The 22,423-nt window shown below is 38.5% G+C and overlaps 1 protein-coding gene across 8 annotated transcripts in view; it reads left to right on the plus strand.

Moving 5' to 3' along the window:
• Echdc1 (ethylmalonyl-CoA decarboxylase 1) overlaps nucleotides 1-22,423 on the plus strand; it is a 41,320-nt gene that overhangs the window by 13,152 nt on the left and 5,745 nt on the right. For all 8 annotated transcript variants that reach the window (XM_045159351.1, XM_045159348.1, XM_045159350.1 and 5 more), the window contains 2 exons: nucleotides 14,818-14,870; nucleotides 15,742-15,822. In XM_045159351.1, the coding sequence (XP_045015286.1) occupies nucleotides 14,818-14,870; nucleotides 15,742-15,822 (134 nt within the window). The remainder of the gene's footprint in view (nucleotides 1-14,817; nucleotides 14,871-15,741; nucleotides 15,823-22,423) is intronic.

Here is a 22,423-nt window from a genome sequence, read left to right on the forward strand (position 1 = left end):
GTGAGGTCATGGATATCCAGGCCATTTTGTGAACACGGCTCTTTTTTTCCCCCAATATACTGACTCTTTGTTGTTACAGATGCCTCATTAGCATCTGCTTATTTGGTGAATTTGTTTTTTCTGAGAATGTGAAATAATGAATGTATGATGATTTTAGTAATCAGATTGCATTGTCCTGTAATTATAATGAAATTCTTGAAAGTGATCGTTGAAATGACTTAATAAAAATTTTCCTTATGATGTTTCTGCCACTGTAATTTTTCAGTTTAAAAATTTTATTGATAAAAATTTCCAAATATAAACAAAAACAAAAATGAATTCAGTTAAACCTTCATGTACACTTGACAGCATCAAGAACTATCAATATTTTATTATATTTCTTTAAGTGTTATTCCATTTTCTTTTCCTCTTCAACCATAACTGATCCTGTAAGAAGTTGGTTTCACTGGGCATGGTGCTACATGTCTTTAATCATAGCACTTGGGAGACTAAGGTAGGAGAAACACCAGGAGTTTGAGGCTATAGTGTGCTACTGAGTGAGTGTCAGGTCAACCTGGGTTCAAGTGAAGCCCTGCTTCAAAAAACCAAAATCCAAACCAAACAAAAATAAGTTGAATTAATTTGATAGCTTTTGTTTTATTAGAAGAGTTCCAGTTTTCCCTGTTAAGCAGCTAAAAGTTTTTTTTAAATTTTTATTTTTGTTTATTTTACTTATTTATTTATTTGAGAGCAACAGAAAGAGGCAGAGAGAGAGAGAGAGAATGGGCGCAGGGCCTCTAGCCACTGCAAACGAACTCCAGATGTGTGTGCCCCCTTGTGCATCTGGCTAACCTGGGTCCTGGAGAGTCGAGCCTCAAACCGGGGTCCTTAGGCTTCATAGGCAAGTGCTTAACCACTAAGCAATCTCTCCAGCCCAACAGTTAAAATTTTTTAATACTTTTTGTTTGTTTTTGTTTTTCGAGGTAGGGTCTCACTCTAGTCCAGGTTAACTTGGAATTCACTCTGTAATCTCAAGGTGGCCTTGAACTCGTGATCCTCTTACCTCTGCCTCCCGAGTGCTGGGATTAAAGGTGTGCACCATCATGCCTGGCAAATGTTTAGACATTTTTGCAAGCCTTTTTTATTGACAAGTTTCATACATTGTCATATTTTGATCATAATATCCCCTTGTTAACTTCTGTTCTCCCTACTCCTTCATTTCCCTTCCACTAAAGCCTCCTTTTGCAGCTATTCCTCACATACATACATACATGCATACATGCAGACATACATACATACATATTTGTCTTTCTCCAGAATCTATGACAGAGTGTTGTTGGTCCAATATTGTGCAGGTAGCAAATGGAAGCTGCCTTGAGGTCATGAATGCAATGGCCACTTCATGTCCAGAGAGAGCCTTCCAGAGCCCTGCTACCAGTCATCAGGCTCTTATAGTCTCTTTTACCTCCTCTTTCACAGTGTGTCCAGAGCCTTGGAGGGGTGTTATAGTTGTCTTCTTTAGTGCTGCACACTCAGTAGTCTCTTATTCTCAACACTGACAAGCTTTGACTCAACCCAGTAGTCACTGCCAACTATACAGTTAATTCTTGATTTAAAAAGTAGAGACCAGGAGATAAATTACTGGGACACAGAATTAACCCTAAACAGTTAAAGAAAGGATACAAGGAGGATATAAAAGAAAAATATTACTCAATTATAAGATTGGGATTTTATGTCACAGATATTTGACAGGCTGTAGGGGTTTCTTTTTGGATGGAAGAAGTAATCAAAGTCCAGTTATAAACATCAGGATGGGGAAATTCAAACCTCCTTACTTTGCAATGAGTTGGGTAAAATGCCTCAAGGAAAATCTGGTGTTTTAGAGAGTTTTGTACTCTTCATCTACCTTGAGCATATTGTCCTTTAAAAAATTATTTATTTATTTGCCAGAAAGGGGAGAGATTGAGAATGAATGAATATGAATGGGCACGCCAGGGCCTCTAGCCACTGCAAATGAACTCCCAATGCATGTACCACCATGTGCATCTGGCTAGCATGGGTCCTGGGGAATCGAATTTGGGTCCTTTGGCTTTGCAGGCAAAGCTTTAACTGCTCAGCCATCCCTCCAGCTTAATATTGTCCTTTTTGTTGTCTGACTTCTTGGTTACAACTATGCCAGTCTATTACTTATCTCTGTGGCTTAAATTTCTTGTCAAACTTTCTTTTGTTTGCTACTAGTGCTGTAGAGTTCCATTTTAAACTTATTATATAGAGAACCTTTTTAAAACATTATTTTTCATTATTATTATTAACAACATATTTTATATGGATACATCATGTGTTGGTACCCACTTTTCCCTCATCCCTGCCCCCACATTCCACTGGGAACCCTCAGTGGGGTTGCAGGTATTTCTATGGGGTTGTGGGTTATGAGTTGTGGGAACAGTAAGTAGTCAGTTATTTTTGTAGGGGAGGGGATGCCTCTGGACATGATGTCTCAACCTGTGGCCTTTACAGTCTTTCTGTCCCTCTTCCACAAAATTCCCTGAGCTTTGGTGGGTGAGTTTATTTTTTCTCAATTTTTATTAACATTTTCCATGATTATAAAAAGTATCCCATGGTAATACCCTCTCCCTCCTCCACTTTCCCCTTTGAAATTCCATTCTCCATCATATCCCCTCCCCATTTCAATCAGTCTCTCTTTTATTTTGATGTCATGGTCTTTTCCTCCTCTTATGGTCTTGTGTAGGTAGTGTCAGGCTCTATGAGGTCATGGATATCCAGGCCATTTTATGTTTGGAGGGAGCATGTTGTATGGAGTCCTATCCTTCCTTTGGCTCTTACATTCTTTTTGCTACCTCTTCCGCATTAGACCCTGAGCCTTGGAAGGTGTGATCAAGATGTTACTCAGTACTCCAGCCACTTCTTTCCAGCACTATGATACCTTCTGAGTCATCCCAAAGTCACTGCCATCGGAAAAGAGAAGATTCTCTACCCAAAGTGAGAGTAGCATTAATACAAGGGTATAAATATTAAGAGAAGTGCTTACTGGGCAGTTTGATAGCATACTATATACATTGTTCCAGACATCAGCAGATGTTACACCCCTAGGGCTCATGACTACCCCTGTTTTAAGTTTTCAGTATCAGGGATGTGTTTCCCCCCATGGAGCGGGCCTCCAGTCCAATTGGAGGGCAGTTGGTTTCCACCACGACAGACATGCCACCATTGCCCCCTTTGGCTCATTTGGCGTGGCTGGCCAATAATAAGGCTTGCCGTGTCCACTGTTGAGTGTCTTCACTGGTGGTATCTCTTTCTCCCATTGAACTACATGTAGAATGGGGTGGGTGAGTTTTAATTCTATTTTAGTGACGAGCTCTTAGGACTTTATGGGTTTCTGCTTTGGTAGGTGTTGAGTATCCTCAAGGTCTCCTTCACCCTGGTGCTGATTATCAGATTCAGCTTGGAAGCAACATTCATGCTCATCCCCCTAAGTCCTCTGGTTTTACCTGTGGCTTGGTTGAAGTGCAAGGGGTAGTTTATCTCCTTGGGTCTTGCTATGTGCTAAAAAAGAACAGATTCTCCAACAGAGATTGAAGTCAGCATAGTTTAAATGGGATAAGCATTATTAATTTAGGGAAAATTTGGTGTATGTAAGCCCTCTTTTTAGCCAAAGACTAGTGAGAGCTTGACACTGGAGAGCATAATCTTTGTCTCCATAGGATTCTGATCTGGCTCCCAGTTCCAGATATGGGTTCCTTTACACTGAGTGGATCTCTTAGTCAATCAGTAAGCTATAAGTCACCCACTGAGGCTGTGTGCCACTATTGCACTGGCATGTACACTGTGTCAGGGTGCTTGCTTCTGAGTAGCTTCGACCTTCTGGTTGCTCAGATCATTGTTGGCCACTTTCCTCCAAATGTAGCACTTTCCAGCACTAGGTGGGCTGACTGGAGACTCGCTTAGAGAAACTTTTAATTGTTTCTAAACCCTTCTATGTATTTGGAGGAAATATATAAATTCTTTAAGTAGCATTTAAAAATTTTATTGTAATGAAATAACTTCATGGGTTTAAGTCAGAACTATGTCCAGAAGTCTTTTCCACACAGCTTCTCATACAGAGAAAGACACATGGCCCTTTCTGGGCAGTGCATTAAATGAAGATCTCACAAAAGAAAAGATTATTATCTGTAGCCATCTGGACAATTTACAGACTCACACTCAGTGAGATGATACACTCTGCAGAAGAGAGGCATTGAACATTATACTAATCAAATACAAAACAGCAGTAAACATAATTCCATGGTACAGAAAATTGCCAGCTTCTATCTGTAAGGATTTAAAGCAATGAAAACTGGTAACTGCATTTTAGGGCTGGAACATGTTTCTTCCCTTCCAGATATACCACATATGATACTGGTGCACATAGATATAGACACATGCACAACACTGTGATATACAAATGTAACATCCAGCCAAGTACTGAAGGCAAAATCTCAAAGAATAGGTAACTAAGACCAATACAGTAGATATCAACTTAAGAATACTAACTTCAGAATCATTTTATTGAATATATTTTTTTTAAAAAGCACATCATGGCAATAAAAGCAAAAAATAAAAAATAAAATAAAATAAACACTCAAACAATAATACTTTTTCCACTATAAGTGTAGTCAAAGACTTGCTATATTCATGACAGGATTTTAATTGGGCCACCTGATGGGGCAGATAAGAGCTCAAATGCACATGTGCTGACTTTGAGGCAAGAGCTAGAGCAGAGATTGTGTTTTTTAACTTTTTATTGACAACTTCCATAATTATAGACAAACCATAGTAATTCCCTCCCCTCCCCCACTTTCCCCTTCACAAATACCCTCTCCATCATATCCCCCCCCCCAATTAGTCTCTTTTTTATTTTGATGTCATCATTTTTTCAACCCATTATGAGAGTCCTGTGTAGGTATTATCAGACAATGCAAGGCCATGGATAGCCAGGCCATTTTTTTTCTGGAAGATTGCATTGTAAGCAGTCCTGCCCTTCCTTTGGCTCTTACATTCTTTCCACCACCTCTTCTGCAATGGGCCCTAAGCCTTGGAAGGTATGATAGAGATGTTTCAGTGCTGAGTACTCATCTGTCACTTAATCTCAGCACTATGGGCCTTTTGAGTCATCCCAGAGGTCACTGTTACCTGAAAAGAGAAGTTTTTCAAACCCAAAAGTGAGACTAGCATTAATATGTTAGCATGAATATTAAGGAAAGTGCTTATAAGACAGTTTGGTGACAGTAAGGTAGACATTCAGCTAGACACCTGCAAGCATTACACTCCTAGGGCTCATGACTTCTGCTGTCACAGCCTTTTAGTACCAGGCGTGTACTCCTTCCTGTGGAGCAGGCCTCCAGTCCAATTAGTTAGCGGTTGGTTTCCCCCCTAACAGACATCACTATTGCACCTGTTGGCTCATTTGGCCTGGCAGGCCAAAATTAAGACTTGCAGTGTCCACTGTTGTTTATCTCCATTGATGATTTCTCTTCCATAGGGCTGCATGCAGTATAGATTTTTCCAGCTCTCTGTCAGCTAGTCTACAGGGAGGAGGTTTTCAACTCAGCTTCAGCTTGATTTCTCTGTGACCTTGCAGCTCAAGCATGGGGAGTCTTCAGTAATATAAACAGCATTTTTAAATTATTTTTTTTTTATTGAAAGCTTCCCTAATTATAGACAATAAACCATGGTAACTGTCTCCTCTGTTGCAGCTCCACTCTCCATCATATACCCTCCCCCTCTCAATCAGTCTCTCTTTTATTTTGATGTTAGCATCTTTTCCTCCTCTTATGGTCTTGTGTAGGTAGTGTCAGGCACTGCAAGGTCATGGATAACCAGGCCATTCTGTGTCTGGAGCAGTGCATTGTAAGCAGTCCTATCCTCCTTTTGGCTCTTACATACTTTCTGCCACCTCTTCCACAATGGACCCTGAGCCTTGGAAGATGTAACAGAGATGTTTCAGTGCTGAGCACTCTTATGTCACTTCTTCTCAACACTGTGTTACCTTTTGAGTAATCCCAGAGGACACCGCCATCTGACAAGAGAAGCTTCTCTAACCAAAAGTGAGAGTAGCATTAATACAGGGGTATGGGGCTGGAGGGATGGCTTATAATTAAGGCGTTTGCTTTCAAAGCCAAAGGACCCAGGTTCTATTCCCTGGGACCCATGTTATCCAGATGCACAAGGTGGCACATGTGTCTGGAGTTCATTTGCAGTGAGTGACTGGAGGCCCTGGTGCCCATTCTGTCTCTCTCCCTCTTTTTTCTGTCAAATAAGTAAAAATTTTTAAAAAATACATAGGTCTGAACACTAAGAGAAGTGCTTACTGGGTAGTTTGTTGAGCATAGTATACACATTTAGCTAGACAACAGCAGACATTACACCCTAGAGCACATGGACGTCCCTCATCATAGGTTTTTGGTATATTCATTTCCGTGGAGCGGACATCCAGTTCAATTAAAGAGTGGTTGTTTTCCCCCATAACAGACATGCCACTATTTCACCCATTGGCCCATTTGGCCTGGCTTGTAGTGTTCACTGTTATCTCCACTGGTGATTCCTCTCCTACAGAACTGCATGTAGTATAGCTTTTTCCAGCTTTGTGTCAGCTGGTTTACACAGAGTAGGTTCTCAGTTCAGCTCCAGCAGGACAAGTTTGTAGAGTCTTCAGCAGTGGAGTCTTACCATCTATTCCTGGTGGGAAACCAAGACCCTTAGTAATGCTCTGTAATGTTTTGGGGCTATCAGTGACCTCCCTGACCAACAACTCCCTGGAAGGTATCCCATACTTGGAACTGAAAGTTTTCTAGTAATAATCTATGGCTTCTGAGTATGCCAGTGTTCAAAAAAGTAGGTTTCCTTATGACTTAGTCATAACCTCTTAGATTTTGATTAGCCCTCCCCCCACATTTCCTTTACTCAATCTCTTCCCCTGACCTTACTTAGGCCTTTCCACCCCTTTTAGTCTGCTCTTCTACTTACATGTATACAATACCATCCTATTAAGTCCCCCCTCCCTCCCTTTCTTTTCCCTTTATATCCCCTTTCTTGCTTACTGGCCTCTGCTACTGAGTTTTATTCTAGCTCACACACAAGTCCAATCATTTGTAGCTAGGATCCACACATGAAAGAGAACATGTGACATACGGTTTTCTGGGCCTGTGTTACCTTACTACATGTAATCCTTTTCAGATTCATCCATTTTCCTCAAAATTCCATTTTTCCTTACTGCTGAGTAGAACTGTATTGTATAAATGTGCCACATCTTTGTTATCCACTCATCAGTTGAGGGACATCTAGGCTGGTTTCACATCCTAGATATTGTGAATAGAGCGGCAGTAAACATGGTTGAACAAGTGTCTCTAAGGTAGTGAGATGAGCCCTTAGGATATATGCCTAGGAGTGGTATACCTGGGTCAGTTTTCAGCTGTCTCAGGAACCTCCTCATTGATTTCCACAATGGCTGGACCAGACTGCATTCCCACCAACAGTGTAGAAGGGTTCTTCTTTTTCCACGTCCTCACCAGCATTTATTGTCCTTTGTTTTCATGGAGATAGCCATTGTGACAGGAGTGAGATGGAATCTCAAAGTACTTTTAATTTGCATTTCCCTAATGGCTAAGGATGTAGAACAATTTTTAGATATTTATATGCCACTTTGTTTCTTCTTTTGCAAACATCTATTTAATTCCATAGCCCATTTTTAATTGGGTTGTTTGATTTCTTATTGTTTAGTTTTTGGAGTTCTTTGTGTATCCTGGATCTTAATCCTCTGTCAGATGCATAGCTGGCAAAGATTTTCTCCCATTCTGTAGGTTGCCTCTTTGAACTATTCATAGTATCCTTTGCTGTGCAAAAGCTTTAAAATTTCATGAGGTCCCAGCAGTTGATCAGTGGTTTTATTTCCTGAGCAACTGGAGTTATACTCAGAAAATCTTTGCCTATGCCAATATATTGAAGCTGATTTTCTTCTGGCAGTTTCAGAGTTTCGGGTCTGATATTAAGGTCTTTGATCCATTTGGACGTACTTATTTCTTGTGCATGGAGAGAGATAAGGATCTATTTTTATCCTTCAACAGTTACTTACCCAGTTTTCCCAGCACCATTTGTTGAAGAGGCTGTCTTTTCTGTGATGAGTATTTTCGGCATTTTTGTTGATAATCAGGTGGCTCTAGCTACCTGGCCTTTCGTCTGAGTCCTCTATTTTGTTCCATTGATCTATGTTTCTGTTTTTGTGCCAGTACCATACTGTTTTTGTTACTATGGTTCTGTAATACAGATTAAAATGATGGTGGTTGCAGTCAGATTCGCATTGCTAGTAGAAATCACCCAACCAAGAGCAGTGTGTGGGAAAAAGGATTTATTCTGGTTTACAGACTCTAGGGGAAGCTCCGTAATGGTGGGGGCAAACAATGGCATGAGCAGAGGGTGGACATCATCCCTGGCCCACATAAGGTGGACCATAGTAACAGGAGAGTATGTCAAACACTGTCATGGGAAAACTGGTTATAACACCCATAAGCCCACCCCCAACAATACACTGCCTCCATGAGGCCTTAATTCCCAAATCTCCATCAGCTGGGAACCTAGCATTCAGAACACTTAAGTTTATGGGGGACACCTGAATCCAACCACCCTTCAAACATTCTGCCCCTGGCCCTCATAAACTGATAAACATCCATGATGTAAAATGCAATGCATTCAGTCCAACTTTAAAAGTCCCCATAGTTTTTATCAATCCCACTGATGTACATATATCCCCATAATCCAAGGTATTTTAACTTAGCCATAATACCAAAATTCCTCCCAAAATCCATAGTGGCACAGAGTAAACATTCACACTGCAAAATATGGCATTTGGCATAGCGAAGAAATATTCAACCAATACAAGATTTAAAATGACCAACACAAACATCAAACTCTATAGCTCCAAGTCCAACAATTCTAGACAAATCTCCAATTTTTCCAAGAGTTCCAACCAGCAACAAGTCTGTGGAATTCCAATTCTGCCCCTCCAGCTAGGCTACTCACAGTCCTGGAAAACTTCATTGGGGCCAACAGCTTTCCTTAGCAACCATCATGGTCCCGGCATCTCCATTGGGTTTCCACTGCAACCCATGGTTCATCCTCATGGCCCCATGGGGTCTCCATGCAGGCAACCAGCAAACCTGCTTCACACTGCTCATGGCCATTTCCAAAACACAAGACCGTGATGCAAACTCAATGACCCTCTTTCTAGCATTTCTTATACTCCACAATACCAGGTAGGGTGCCAATTTGTTAATCCAGGGGGGAATAAAGCAGACTTTGAAGAACAGGACACTCCTTGAGCACTCACGCCCCTTCAAAAGAGTCTATATTCTTTTGTTGCCCCAGTGCAGGTCAGCTGGCCCAATCTCAAAGGTTGTAATCTCTCAATTGCAGATGAATGGGCAGCAGTTCACCCAATGATTTTTCTTTCTGTGCCATATCCCTCTGCACACACCAGCTCATTTCTACGCAAAGCAACCCTGCACAACTATTAAGGACATGGGCATAAGAGCAAGCTTCTCACACAAACTGCTAGCCCAGTCCAAGCAAAGCACTTTCTTACCGTCATAAGCCAAACCTCACAGTCCATAGTTCTTACTGCCTTCATGTCTTTTAACTCTAACCAAAGTAGTCCATCAAGACTTACAGCACTGCAAGGCATCTCTTGGGCCAAGCTTTCAAATCATTCCACATTCCTCTTGCACATCAGCTTCAAAAGGCCAAAGCCACACAGTCAGGTGTCTAGTAACAATCCCACTCCTCGGTGCTACTTTACTGTTGCAGTCAGGAGGTTCTTATTGCTGGTAGAAATCACCCAACCAAAAGTAGCTTGTGGGAAAAAGAGAATTTATTTTGGCTTACAGACTCGAGGGGAAGCTCCATGATGGTAGGAGAAAATGATGGCATGAGCAGAGGGTGGACTTAAGGTGGACCGTAGCAACAGAAGAGTATGCCAAACACTGCCATGGGGAAACTGGCTATAAAACCCATAAGCCTGTCCCCAACAATACACTGTCTCCATAAGGCTTTAATTCCCAAATCTCCATCAGCTGGGAACCTAGCATTAAATACCTAAGTTTATGGAGGATACCAGAATTAAACCACCACAGTAATACCACCAGCCTTATTTTTGTTGCTCAAAATTGTTTTAGATATTCAAGATTTTTTTTTTTTTTTTTTTGCTTCCAAATGAATTCTAGGATTGTTTTTGTTTTTCTGTTTCTGTGAAGAATGACAATGGAATTTTGATGGGGATTGCATTAAATGTGTAGATTGCTTTTGGTAAAGTTGCCATTTTCACCAATATTGATTCTTCCAATCTAAGAACATTGGATGTCTTTTCATTTCCTAGTGTGTCTTGAGTGTTTTAAAGTTTTCATTGTAGGGCTCCTTCACTCCCTTGGTTAGGTTTATTTCAAGGTATTTTTATTATTATTTTTTTAAGCAATTGTGAATAGGAGTGATTCTCTGGTTTCATCCTCAGTGTGTTTGTTATTAGCATATAGGAAGGCTACTGATTTTTGAGTGTTTATTTTGTATACTGCTACATTGCTATAAGCTCTAATAGTTTGCTGGTAGAGTCTTTAGGGTCCTTTATGTATAGCGTTATATCATCTGCAAATAATAATTTGATCTCTTCCTTTCCAATTTGTATACCTTTTATGTGTGTCTTTTGCCTTATTGCTATGGCTAAGACTTCATATTATGTTGAATAGAAGTGGAGACAGTGGACACCCTTGTCTTTTTTCCTGATTTTAGTGGAAAACCTTCAAGTTTTTCTCTATTTAGTATTATGTTGGTTGTAGGTTTGTCATAAATAGCCTGTATTATATTGAGATATATTCCTTTTATTCCCAGTTTGTATAGGACTTTTATTATGAGGGGCTGTTGGATTTTTCCAAATGCTTTTTCTGCATCTAATGAAATGATCATGTGATTTTTGTCCTTCAGTTCAGTCCATTTATATAATGTATTACATTTATCAGTTTGCATATGTGGAACCATTCCTGCATCTCTGGGATAAAGCCTATTTGGTCAGGGTGAATAATCTTTCTGATATATTCGTGGATTCTATTTGCCAATATTTTGTTGAGAATTTTTGCATCTATGTTCATGAGGGAGATTTGTCTGTAATTTTCTTTTTGTGTTCTGTCTTTGCCTGATTTTGGTATCAGGGTGATGCTGGCCTCATAGGAGTTTGGTAGGATTTCTTCCTTTTCTATTTTTTGGAAAAGTTTGAGACACATTTGTGTTAGTTCTTCCATGAAGGTCTGGTAAAATTCACTAGTGAATCCATCTGGCTTTTTTTTTTTTTAATAACTGCTTGAATCTCCTTACTTGTTATAGATCTATTTAAGTGGTTAATCTCATCTTGATTTAATTTTGGTTGTTCATATAAATCAAGGAAGCCATCCATTTCTTTCAAATTTTCAAACTTAGTGTAGTGTATGTTCTTAAAGTATGTCCCTGTGATTTCTGGATTACATTGGTATCTATTATAATGGTACCTTTTCATCTCTACTTTTATTAATTTGTGTTTCTTTTCCCTTTCTTTTGTTCAGATTTGCTAAGGGTTTTCAATCTTGTTTATCTTTTCAAAGAGCCAACTCTGTTTTATTAATACTTTGGATTGCTTTTTTTTTTTTAGTTTCTATCTCATTAATTTCTTTTCTAATTTTTATTCCTGTCTACTGATTTTTCTTTGCCTTATTCTTTTTCCAAGGCCTTAACGTGAAGCTGTTTAGTTGCAACCTTTCTAATTTTTCTTGCTTTTTTTTTTTTTTTTTTTTTTTGGTTTTTCAAGGTAGGGTCTTACTCCAAGCCAGGCTGACCTGGAATTCGCTATGGAGCCTCAGGGTGGCCTCAAACTCACAGCAATCCTCCTACCTCTGCCTCCCCAGTGCTGGGATTAAAGGCATGCACCACCACACCCGGCTTTTTTTTTTTTCTTTTTGAGGTAGGTTCTCACTCTAGCTCAGGCTGATCTGGAATTCACTATGTAGTCTCAGGGTGATTTTCCTACCTCTGCTTCCTGAATGCTGGGATTAAAGATATGTGCTACCATGTCCAGCTTCTATTTTTTTTTTAAATATAGGCAATTAAAACTATAAATTCCCCTCTTAGGACTGCCTTCATTGTGTCCCATAAGTTTTGGTATGTTGCATGTCATTATCATTTGATTCCTTGAATTTTTTGATTCCTTTCTCGATTTCTTCATTGACCCAATCATCATTTAGTGGTGTACTATTTAGTTTCCATGATTCTGTGTATGCTGTGTAGCTTTTCTTGCTGTTGGCTTGTAGTTTAATGCCATTGTGATCAGATCAAGTGCAAGGAATTATTTCAGTTTTCCTATATTTCTTTTTTTTTTAAATTATTTATTTGAGAGCTACAGACACAGAGAAAAAGACGGGTAGAGGGGGAGAGAGAGAATGGGCGCGCCAGGGCTTCCAGCCTCTGCAAACGAACTCCAGACGCGTGCGCCCCCTTGTGCATCTGGCTAACGTGGGACCTGGGGAACCGAGCCTCGAACCGGGGTCCTTAGGCTTCACAGGCAAGCGCTTAACTGCTAAGCCATCTCTCCAGCCCAAGTTTTCCTATATTTCTTAAGTTTGCTTTGTGTCCTAATATACGGTGTAGTATAGAGAATGTTCCATGTGCTGTTGAAAAGAATGTGTATTCTGCAGCATTTGGATGAAATTTTCTGTTGATATCTGTTAGGTCCATTTGTTCTATGACCTCATTTAATCCAGATGCCTCTCTGTTTATTTTTTGCCAGGATGACCTGTCAGTTGATAAAAGCAGGGTGTTGAAGTCACCCACTACAATTGGGTTTGGTGTTATCTGTGACCTTAATTCTAATAGTGTTTGATGAATTTGGGAGCCCCCATGTTAGGTGCATGTATGTTTAGGACTGTAATGTCCTCCTGTTGGAGTGTTACTTTAATTAATATAAAATAACCTTCCTTATCTTTCCTAACTAATGTTGGTCTAAAGTCTGCCCTGTCAGATATTATTAGGATAGTGACACCTGTTTGTTTTTTATGTCCATTTGCTTGAAACACCATTTTCCAACTATCCTGCTTTTTGTTGATTTTTGTTTTTTGTTTTTTCGAGGTAGGGTTTCACTCTAGCTCAGGCTGATCTGGAATTTACTGTGTCTCAGGGTGGCCTCGAACTCATGGCGATCCTCCTACCCCTGCCTCCCAAGTGCTGGGATTAAAGGTGTGCGCCACCATGCCCAGCAGGATCCTGCTTTTTAATCCAGTCTGCAAACCTGTGTCTTTTGGTTACAGCATTGAGTTGTCATTGAAAGTTGTATATTTATTTTTGTCATTTATTTTATTTTATTTTATTTTTTTTGAGGTAGGGTTTCACTCTAGTCCAGGCTGACCTGGAATTCACCATGTAGTCTCAGGGTGGCCTTGAACTCATTGTGATCCTGCTACCTCTGCCTCCCGAGTGCTGGGATTAAAGGCATGTGCACCTGGCTCTTTTTCTTGTTTTGGAGTTCTTCCCATTTTACCTTTGCTCTCTTGTATTAACTAGTATTAGAGTATGGTTTATTTTTTTTCCAGGATCCTTATGTGTGTACTTTTCCCTCTCTTCATCATGGTAGATCCTTTCAAGTATTTTCTGTAGAACTGGTTTAGTTTTTATATATTCCTTTAGCTTGTTTTTGTTGTGGAATGTCCTTATTTCTTTGTCCATTTGAATGGATACGTTTGCAGGATAATGTAATCTTGGTTGCCATTTGTTTCCTTTCAGAACTTGTAATATATTACAAGACCTGGCTTTTAAAGTTTGTGTTGAGTAATCTGCTGTTATCCTGATAGACTTACCTTTGTATAGGACTTGATTTTTCTCTCTAACTGCTTGAAAGAGGCTCATTTATGGTTCTAGAATAAGATACAGGTTAGAATTTTATGTTCTCAGGATCAGTGTGGTATAGAGTAAGTGTGGTGCCATGATGGCAGGGGAAAACGATGGCATGAGCTGAGGGTGGACATCACCCTTTGCCAATATCAGGTGGACAACAGCAATAGGAAAGTGTGCCAAACACTGGCATGGGGAAACTGGCTATAATACCCATAAACCTGCCCTTAATAATGCATTGCCTCCAGGAGGCATTAATTCCCAAATCACCATCAGCTGAGAACCTAGCTTCAGAATACCTAAATTTATGGGGGACACCTGTATCAAACCACTACAGTAGGTGTAGTTAAGAAGAAAAAAAATAAATAAATAAGACTAAATACAGTGATTGGTTTGGGAGAAAAGCTGTTATATTAACCCACACATGCGTAACAGGTCTGAACCAGTCTAAGGAGAATAAAAATAGAAGAGTCAATACTGGAAATATTTAGAGGAAGGACTGAGAGACCCCCTTAGTCCCTGAATTTGAACTGCTTTTATAATGAGGTTTTAATTTGTGGAAAATCTAGAATAAGAGCCATATAAGTCCCCAAACTAAAAGCTTGTAATTATTCTTCTCTTCCTTTTAAAAAGTATTTATCTTCTTTAGAGGTAGTAGATGGGAGAGTACCTTTCTTCCACATTAGCCTAAGAAGAACTCTGTACTGTTCTAGGTGTGTGATCTAACTCAGCCTCCTGCAATGCAGAGTGCAGTGAGCCCTGGGGTATCAGCAAGTACAGCACTGTTTACATTTCAGTATTGCAGAGGTTTACATGGAAACCTCATCTTAAAAGGCTGATGTACTTTTAACTTTATGCCTTTCTAAAACCTTTATGCTTATTTATTTAAAGGATGGAATGGCCTTATCTATGTTCATGCAAAACACCTTAACAAAATTTATGAGGTAATGTATTTTTCTTTTAAAAATATTTGTATCAAATCAGAATTAGTTCATTATTATTATTTTACTTTTATTAGTTGGAAAACAAGCGAAGTTTCAAATTATATATAATATAATGATGAATTCTTTCTTTATGCCATTCAGAACAATCATTTGAGCATATTTGAGTTAAATATTTGTGAAGTATGAACAAGTATTTTATAAATAATAAATTTGAAAGAGGAAGGTAATTTAAGATGCAGCTCCTCCCTCTAATGAATTTTTCCTAAAGGAATAGATGTAGGGAAAGTCCAGCAGTGGTATTAGAATGGAGTAAAGACACCAACCCAGAGACAAGGAGTACCTCAGAATGAGAACTAGCAGAGTTGGTAGTGAAGGTGACTGTGTCCAGATGAAGGGAAACAGAAACTATGGGTTGATAAAAGCTTTTATAGCTTTCTGAAAAAAAAAAATGGGTTTCCTTTGTAATTAGATGAAGTAAAAAGGAAAAAAAGTCTTCTGTACATTCAGTGTAACAAATGGACATGTTATGGAGAAGTAGCTTTCTGCTTTCATATTCTGAATATAGACAATTGAAAAATTAAAGATAAAACATTTTGGAAACTAAAGAAACATATTTAAACTTATTACATATTCCTATTTTTAGTACTCATCTTATTTGAGAGTACAGAGAGATTAATAGAATCCTAACTTCACTGCCTGTTGTACTTGTGGCACTTCACTACTTTAGTCTCATGGTGCACAGGCACAAGGCTTTACTATCCTTGATGGGTATTTGTTATTAATACAGTGCAATAGTTTTGTTTCCTCAGACTTTAAAAAACTAAACATTGAAACTAGATATATTTCCATTCCTTCTTCTTTCACTATACAGACTGCCTTTGATAAGTGTTGCGCTAGTTCAAGGACGAGCACTGGGTGGAGGAGCAGAATTTACTACAGCTTGTGACTTCAGGTAGGATAAAATTTGCATTCTGTCATAAACATAATTATGCTATATAATATAACATGCTCAGGTTTCTTTTTCTTTAATTTCAAATTTTACATGTTGCTAAACAGGATAATTAACTAGTAAATAACTTTTTGTCCATCATTAAGGTAAGTCATTTTTAGTTTATAGTGTGCCACTTGGCCTGGCTCGGGTCATGTTGTTTTTATTCAGAGTGAGAAACAGTGGCTTAAGAGATAGCTCAGGGGCTGGAGAGATGGCTAAGAGGTTAAGCGCTTGCCTGTGAAGCCTAAGGACCCCGGTTCGAGGCTCGATTCTCCAGGACCCATGTTAGCCAGATGCACAAGGGGGCACATGCGTCTGGAGTTCATTTGCAGTGGCCAGAGGCCCTGGCATGCCCATTCTGTCTCTCTCTCTCTCTCTATCTGCCCCTTTCTCTCTCTCTCTCTGTCTGTCACTTTCAATAAATAAAAATAAACAAAATTTAAAAAAAAAAGAGATAGCTCAGCAGTTAAGAGATCTTGCTGCTTAAGCCTGAAGGCCTGAGAAGACCTGGCTGCCCTGAGTTCGGTTTCCTAGCACCTACATAAACAGCTGGGTATGGACACCTGGAACCCTAGTCCTGTGAAGAAAAGAGGTGCGAAACTTGCTGATCGGCCAATGTGGCCAAAAATAGTAGCTCATGGTTAAATGAGAGATTTCATCTCAAGACAATATATGTATGAGCAACAGAGGAAGATACCCAATGTCCTCCACTGGCCTCTCTGAGAGTAAGCCTGGGAGTATCTACACACATGTGCACACACCACAGCACAAACACTGCACACACACACCTGACGGAGTGACTGATAGTCTCTGCCTTTTAATGGGAATATTTGCTTCATATTTATAGTCAGTGTAATTATTGATATGACTTGGTCTGTAGATATTGATAGGTAGATGATTATGTTTTTTCTGGTTAGTTTAGAATTCAATATGCATGCTAAAGTTGCCACAGTCTACCTTCAAATAATAGATTAATTCATATAAGTTTATATCTATGTGTTATAATGCTACCATTACAATATTTTAGCTTTAAATAATCAAGTATTATTTAAAATAAGTAAACATAATGAAAACAAAATGCCATGTCAGTTGTTTATATTTTAGCAGAAAGAATATCTGGGTCTAATATGCATATATGGATGTTTTTTTTAAAAGGCATGGTCTCACTCCAGCCAAGATTGACCTGGAACTCACTCTATAGCTCCATGCTGGCCTCAAACTCATGGCAGTCCTACCTCAGGCTGCCAAGTGCTAGGATTAAAGGTGTGCACCCTCATGCCCAGCTACCATATATGGATTTTTGATTTTGTAAAGGAAGCTAATGATTTTCCTAATAAGAATCTAATCTGGTATCAGATTTGTTTTATTTTATGTAGTTTGTATGGTTTAGAAAACTAGAAATGTCTTAAAGATATTTTTTCTGCCTATTAATTTAGTCCTGATGAAGCCTTGGGATATTTTGCTCTATATGTATAAAACATAACTATTCTGTTCCATGACTTATTACAAAATTAGAACCTGTGAAATGAGGACTCAGGTGTGTTGCATTGCCAGCACTCTCTTAGTCTCTCACTCCCCTCTCCAACACATCTTTCACCCAGAATTAATTTTTATACCCCAGATTTTATGGTAATTCCTTTCTTACTTTTTTCCTTTTAGAAACTTAACTGTTATATAACAATATAAAATATATTTTTTTCATTTCAGTTTCTTGTAAATGTGGTAGTGTGATAGGAAACCAATTCATGAAGAGTAATAAACTCTATTTTTTATAAATTATAATTCATTTCATCTTAACAGTTAAATGTTACTTTTTACTTGGAGTTTTTAAAATAGTTCTGATGTAGGAAACATTTTACCAAGAACCTAGTCCCTGAAAACTAGTAAATTCCTAACTGAATATATTCTTTGTGCAAGAAAGAAACGATCACCTCATGACTGCCCTCTGCTGTCATTACTGCAGACTGCATTGGGTTGCTACTTTTGTTTTTGTTCCGTTGATGAAGCAGTCATTGGCTATATGAATTTGTGAAACTAAATTGGAAACACTTTGTGTAAAAGGATTAAATGCTTTTATTTTAGCCTGAAATACAAGTACTTAAGGGATTATATAATTCAAATATGTAACTATGTAACTATAACATCTATACTTACAGAGTTCTAAAATAAGCATGTATGAGTACACTTAAAAATCCTACATAAGGGGCTGGAGAGATGGCTTAGCTGTTAAACGCTTGCCTATGAAGCCTAAGGACCCTGGTTCGAGGCTCAACTCCCCAGGACTCACATTAGCCAGATGCACAGGGGTCACATGCATCTGGAATTTGTTTGCAGTGGCTGGAGGCCCTGGCACGCCCATTCTCTCTCTTTCTTTCTCTCTCTCTTTCTCTCCCACCCCCTTTCTCTCTCTCTCTGTCACTCTCAAAATAAATAAATTAAAATAAACAAAGCAAAACAAAACAAAATCCTATATAAGAGAAAGTACAAATTAAGATTCTAGTGATGTTCTTTGGAAAAAGTAAAAATCCTTTGAAGTAGTATCTGGTGTTCATCTTCAAGTCCTCACTAAACTTGCATCATCTTTTATAGTCAGTTTGTTATCTATATTTCAGCATAGTCAGGGTTTAGGACAAAAGGCCAAATAGCAAGTAAAATAATCTGAGACTATTTAATCCATTAATACAGATGAATTGTTTTGCTGTGTTATGCCTTAATTGAAGGCATTTTTAAAAACTTATTTGTTTGCAAGTGAGGGTGGGGGGGAATGGGCCAGGGCCACTGCAAAGGAACTCCAGATGCATGTACGTTCTTGTGCATCTGGCTGTACAAAGGTACTGGGGAACCAAACCTGGGTCCTTAGACTTCACAGGCAAATGCCTTAACTGCTAAGCCATCTCTCCAGTCCACAGCTATCATTTTAAAGGTAAAGATTGATTGAGAGGACTGGCATTACTAGCTCCAGTTATTAGAGTGATGCATCATCAATACAGGTTGCTCAAGGTGATGCTTCCCCAGTTCTCCACTTACCTTGTCTATTTATAACAAAATGTGTTAATTCTAAATTAAAATTTAAGCATATCTGTAAGCACCAAAAGAGCACTGAAGCTTCCACAGCGTTGTAGTGAAAAGATACAGTCCTTTAAATGTATGTCTGCTCCTCCTTTATAGCTTATTTGACTTTCTTCCCCTAGGTAATTGTCTGGAATCCATACAGCTGACATTTTCATCTAAGTGGAGCTTCTATTTGCAGGGGAAAGTACTGTAGCAGATGGAAGTTACTTAGTGTGAACTATGACCCCTTTTCTTCAAACACTAGTCACTAGCTGATAATAGATTTTCAGAAAGACTCAGGTTGTCTAGTATATATAGACTTGCATAGACCTTCACACTCAATTATATTCTATTGAGTCGTTTTCAGAACAATCCAAGAGAGAAAATGGCTTTAAAACACACTTAAAAGAAAAGAAAATTGATTTATGGACTAAAAAGGGCATTGTTGGGCTGGAGAGATGGCTTAATGGTTAAGCACTTGCCTGTGAAGCCTAAGGACCCTGGTTCGAGGCTTGATTCCCCATGACCCACATTAGCCAGATGCACAAAGGGGTGCATGCATCTGGAGTTCGTTTGCAGTGACTGGAGGCCATGGCGTGTCCATTGTCTATTTGCCTCTTTCTCTCTCTCTCACTCTCAAATAAGTAACTAAAAATAGGCATAAAAAAGGGCATTGTTCAATCCTCACAGTCTAGTTATTCATAGTTATTCAAATATTATGATGCAATTTCAGTGACAAAATTGATGTGGAAGTGAAAAGCTAGAAATATGATAAAATAGCCAATTTTTAAATCTGCCTTGACAAATTAAAGATATTCTCTATTGTTTTCAGTAACAAATTACCACAAAGTGTGCTATATTTTGTTATATCACAGATTTGTTAGTCAGAACTCTAGCTTAACAAACAAAGAAGGAAAAAATGGTCTGGCCAAGCTGGTTCCTCTGTTCCTAATTTCTGAAACCCCAAATCAAAATGTAGGTTGGACTGAGCTCTGAAGTTTCAAGGGAAGCTCCAGGCCCATTCAGGCTCCAGGCGCACAGTTTAGTGTCATGCTCTTGTATAGTTCACTTGATGTCACCCAGAGAAGGAAGGGTTTTGCTCCTGGAAGGTGCCTGCATTCCCCCTTCTGCTTTCCTAGTAGCCCCTGAGGAGCAGTGAGTTAGCTTCCTCTCATATTTTGCAACATTCTTATTATTACTCTTCTTCACCTTTTTGATTCTGGCTGGAAGAAGGTCTCTTCATTTAAGAGTCTTGTGATTAGTTTGGGCTTACTCATGTAACAAGAGCATTTCCCAGTAGTGAAGTTGGTCATATTTTTGAAAAAAAAACTTTTTAAAATCCATTTTATGATTTAGCTATCTATAATTTATTTGGTATTTTCACATTCATTTTTGTTTCAAATGTTAGGGCCATTTATCATTATGGTATGTTTTGCATGTTTGCCTAGATTGCCATATACCTTTAGAGTCTGCTTGGGTTTTATAGTGCAAGCCTTTTAAAAATGTAACTGTATCTGCCTTTTTCACTGCTTTGGACTGTGAATGGCAAAATGCCTTATGTCTTCTTCTGGTACTTGAATAGCCTTGTTTTTTCCATTCACCTAATCCATTTTGATCTTATTTTTATGAGTTGTATAGATAATGGAGCTTACCTTTTTCCCATATTGCTGTTTCTCTCCACTCCACCTGACACTACTTACATTAAAAAAGGTCTATATTCAGGTCATTTGAGCTACCCCCATCACATACTAGGTTTCTGCTTATAATTGGGTGAATTTTCCATTTGGTTCATTGTTTTTAACTTTTACATGTCCTCATTAATTCTGTGATAAATATCTCTACACAGGTCTTGGGGTTGTACCTTCAGTTTTATGTTGCTGAGACAAAATAACTAATTAAATAGTTTAAGAGGATGGACTTATTTTGTGAACTTTCAGAGGTCTCAGTCCGTTTAATATCATGGTGAAAATGGTTTTAATTATCAAAATTAGAAAATATCATTATAGCAGATCTGCTCACTTCATAGCATGGGTCAGCCCATTGATGAGTCAGGTGCTCTACCAGCTGCAGAGAAAATCTACATGTCTTTGGAGGACACACCATGCACAAACCATCATAGATTGCTTGAAAATTTATTCTGTAAGAAGTACAAAGACCTAGGCTTTGGTATATATTGTCAAGTTATGTTAAAGATTCTGTCTACTGTGCTTCCACCAGCAGTAAATGAATATCTATTTGAAATATCGATTTACTTTCTTAACAGCGAATAGCATCTTTGTTGGGGCACCTGCCTTATTGGCAGGGCACTACCCCCCACAATAGTACATTATTAGTCTTATATGTGCTGCCTTCTCACTTTTTTTTTTTTTTTTAAGCTGACAAGTCAGTCAAAATCTCTGCCATTTTCTCATTGAATTGGCAACTCTAACTCCTCTCTGCTCTTTTCCTGGACAGGATAAGTCCATACTCTCCAAGTATAAACTCCTTTGATGATTAATTTTTAGAAATAATCCCTAGATGTGCTCTACATTCCTTAATTAGTTATCTACCACTTGAACTTTCTTCCTGTAACCTTGAAAGTAAACAAATTTACTTTCCTTCCTAACCTCCTTTCAGCTGTGTGCTTCTCTAGTCAAAAGTGGACCCTGTGAGGTCACTCACAAAGTGTTTGCTGAGATCATGTCCCACAAATTAGTCCCTTTCCTCATACATTTGTCCCTAATCTTTTACAGATCTTTAAAACGATATTTTCTAATTTTGATAATTAAAACCTATGTCTCCTTATTTACACTTTTAGGGAGGTGTATATTTTCAGCTATTCCTTGATTTGTGAATGTGTATGTGAATTGTTGACATTTCCTTTTTCCATTTTTCTTCTGGTCTATTGGGCTGTTGATTTGCCACATGAAAAACATCTTTTATTCCTCAGTCTCTGTATAGAATAAAACTCTCAACTTACAATTTGCTGCCTGCCTATCTCGTAGATCTCCAATCTCTAACATTGTTTTCCTGAACATAAGGATCCCCCAGGGCCCAGGCATTCACATTTCCAGCTGCTACCTGCTAGTTCAGTGTATGTCAGAAAGAAAGGTACCTGTAAACATGCTTGTCCTAGTGGAGCTCACTGTAGATAGAGCTTTTCGTAAAATACTTAATACAAAAATGTTCATAATACTTCCAATATAAAATATAAAACTAAAACACATGTACAAACAACACAATAAGACTAATTTTATTCTATTTTTTTAAATCTGGAAGTTCTTTGACTCTGAATATGAAATCTTCACCTCAGGAAATAGTCACCTTGTCTATGTTACTTTGCTTTAGGGCCTATAATGCCAAGAAAAATCTAACTCTGGTCATGCTAGGATTACTAACAACATTAAAAATAGAATGGTTTTGAATCCTTTTCCATTCTTATGCATCACTACTAAGACAAACACAAACACGAATAATAAATCATCTTCTTATTCAAGTCAGTCTTGTATAAAATGAAGAATTTCACTTGACC

Source organism: Jaculus jaculus, chromosome 9, assembly GCF_020740685.1.
Source record: "Jaculus jaculus isolate mJacJac1 chromosome 9, mJacJac1.mat.Y.cur, whole genome shotgun sequence".
NCBI lineage: Eukaryota > Metazoa > Chordata > Mammalia > Rodentia > Dipodidae > Jaculus > Jaculus jaculus.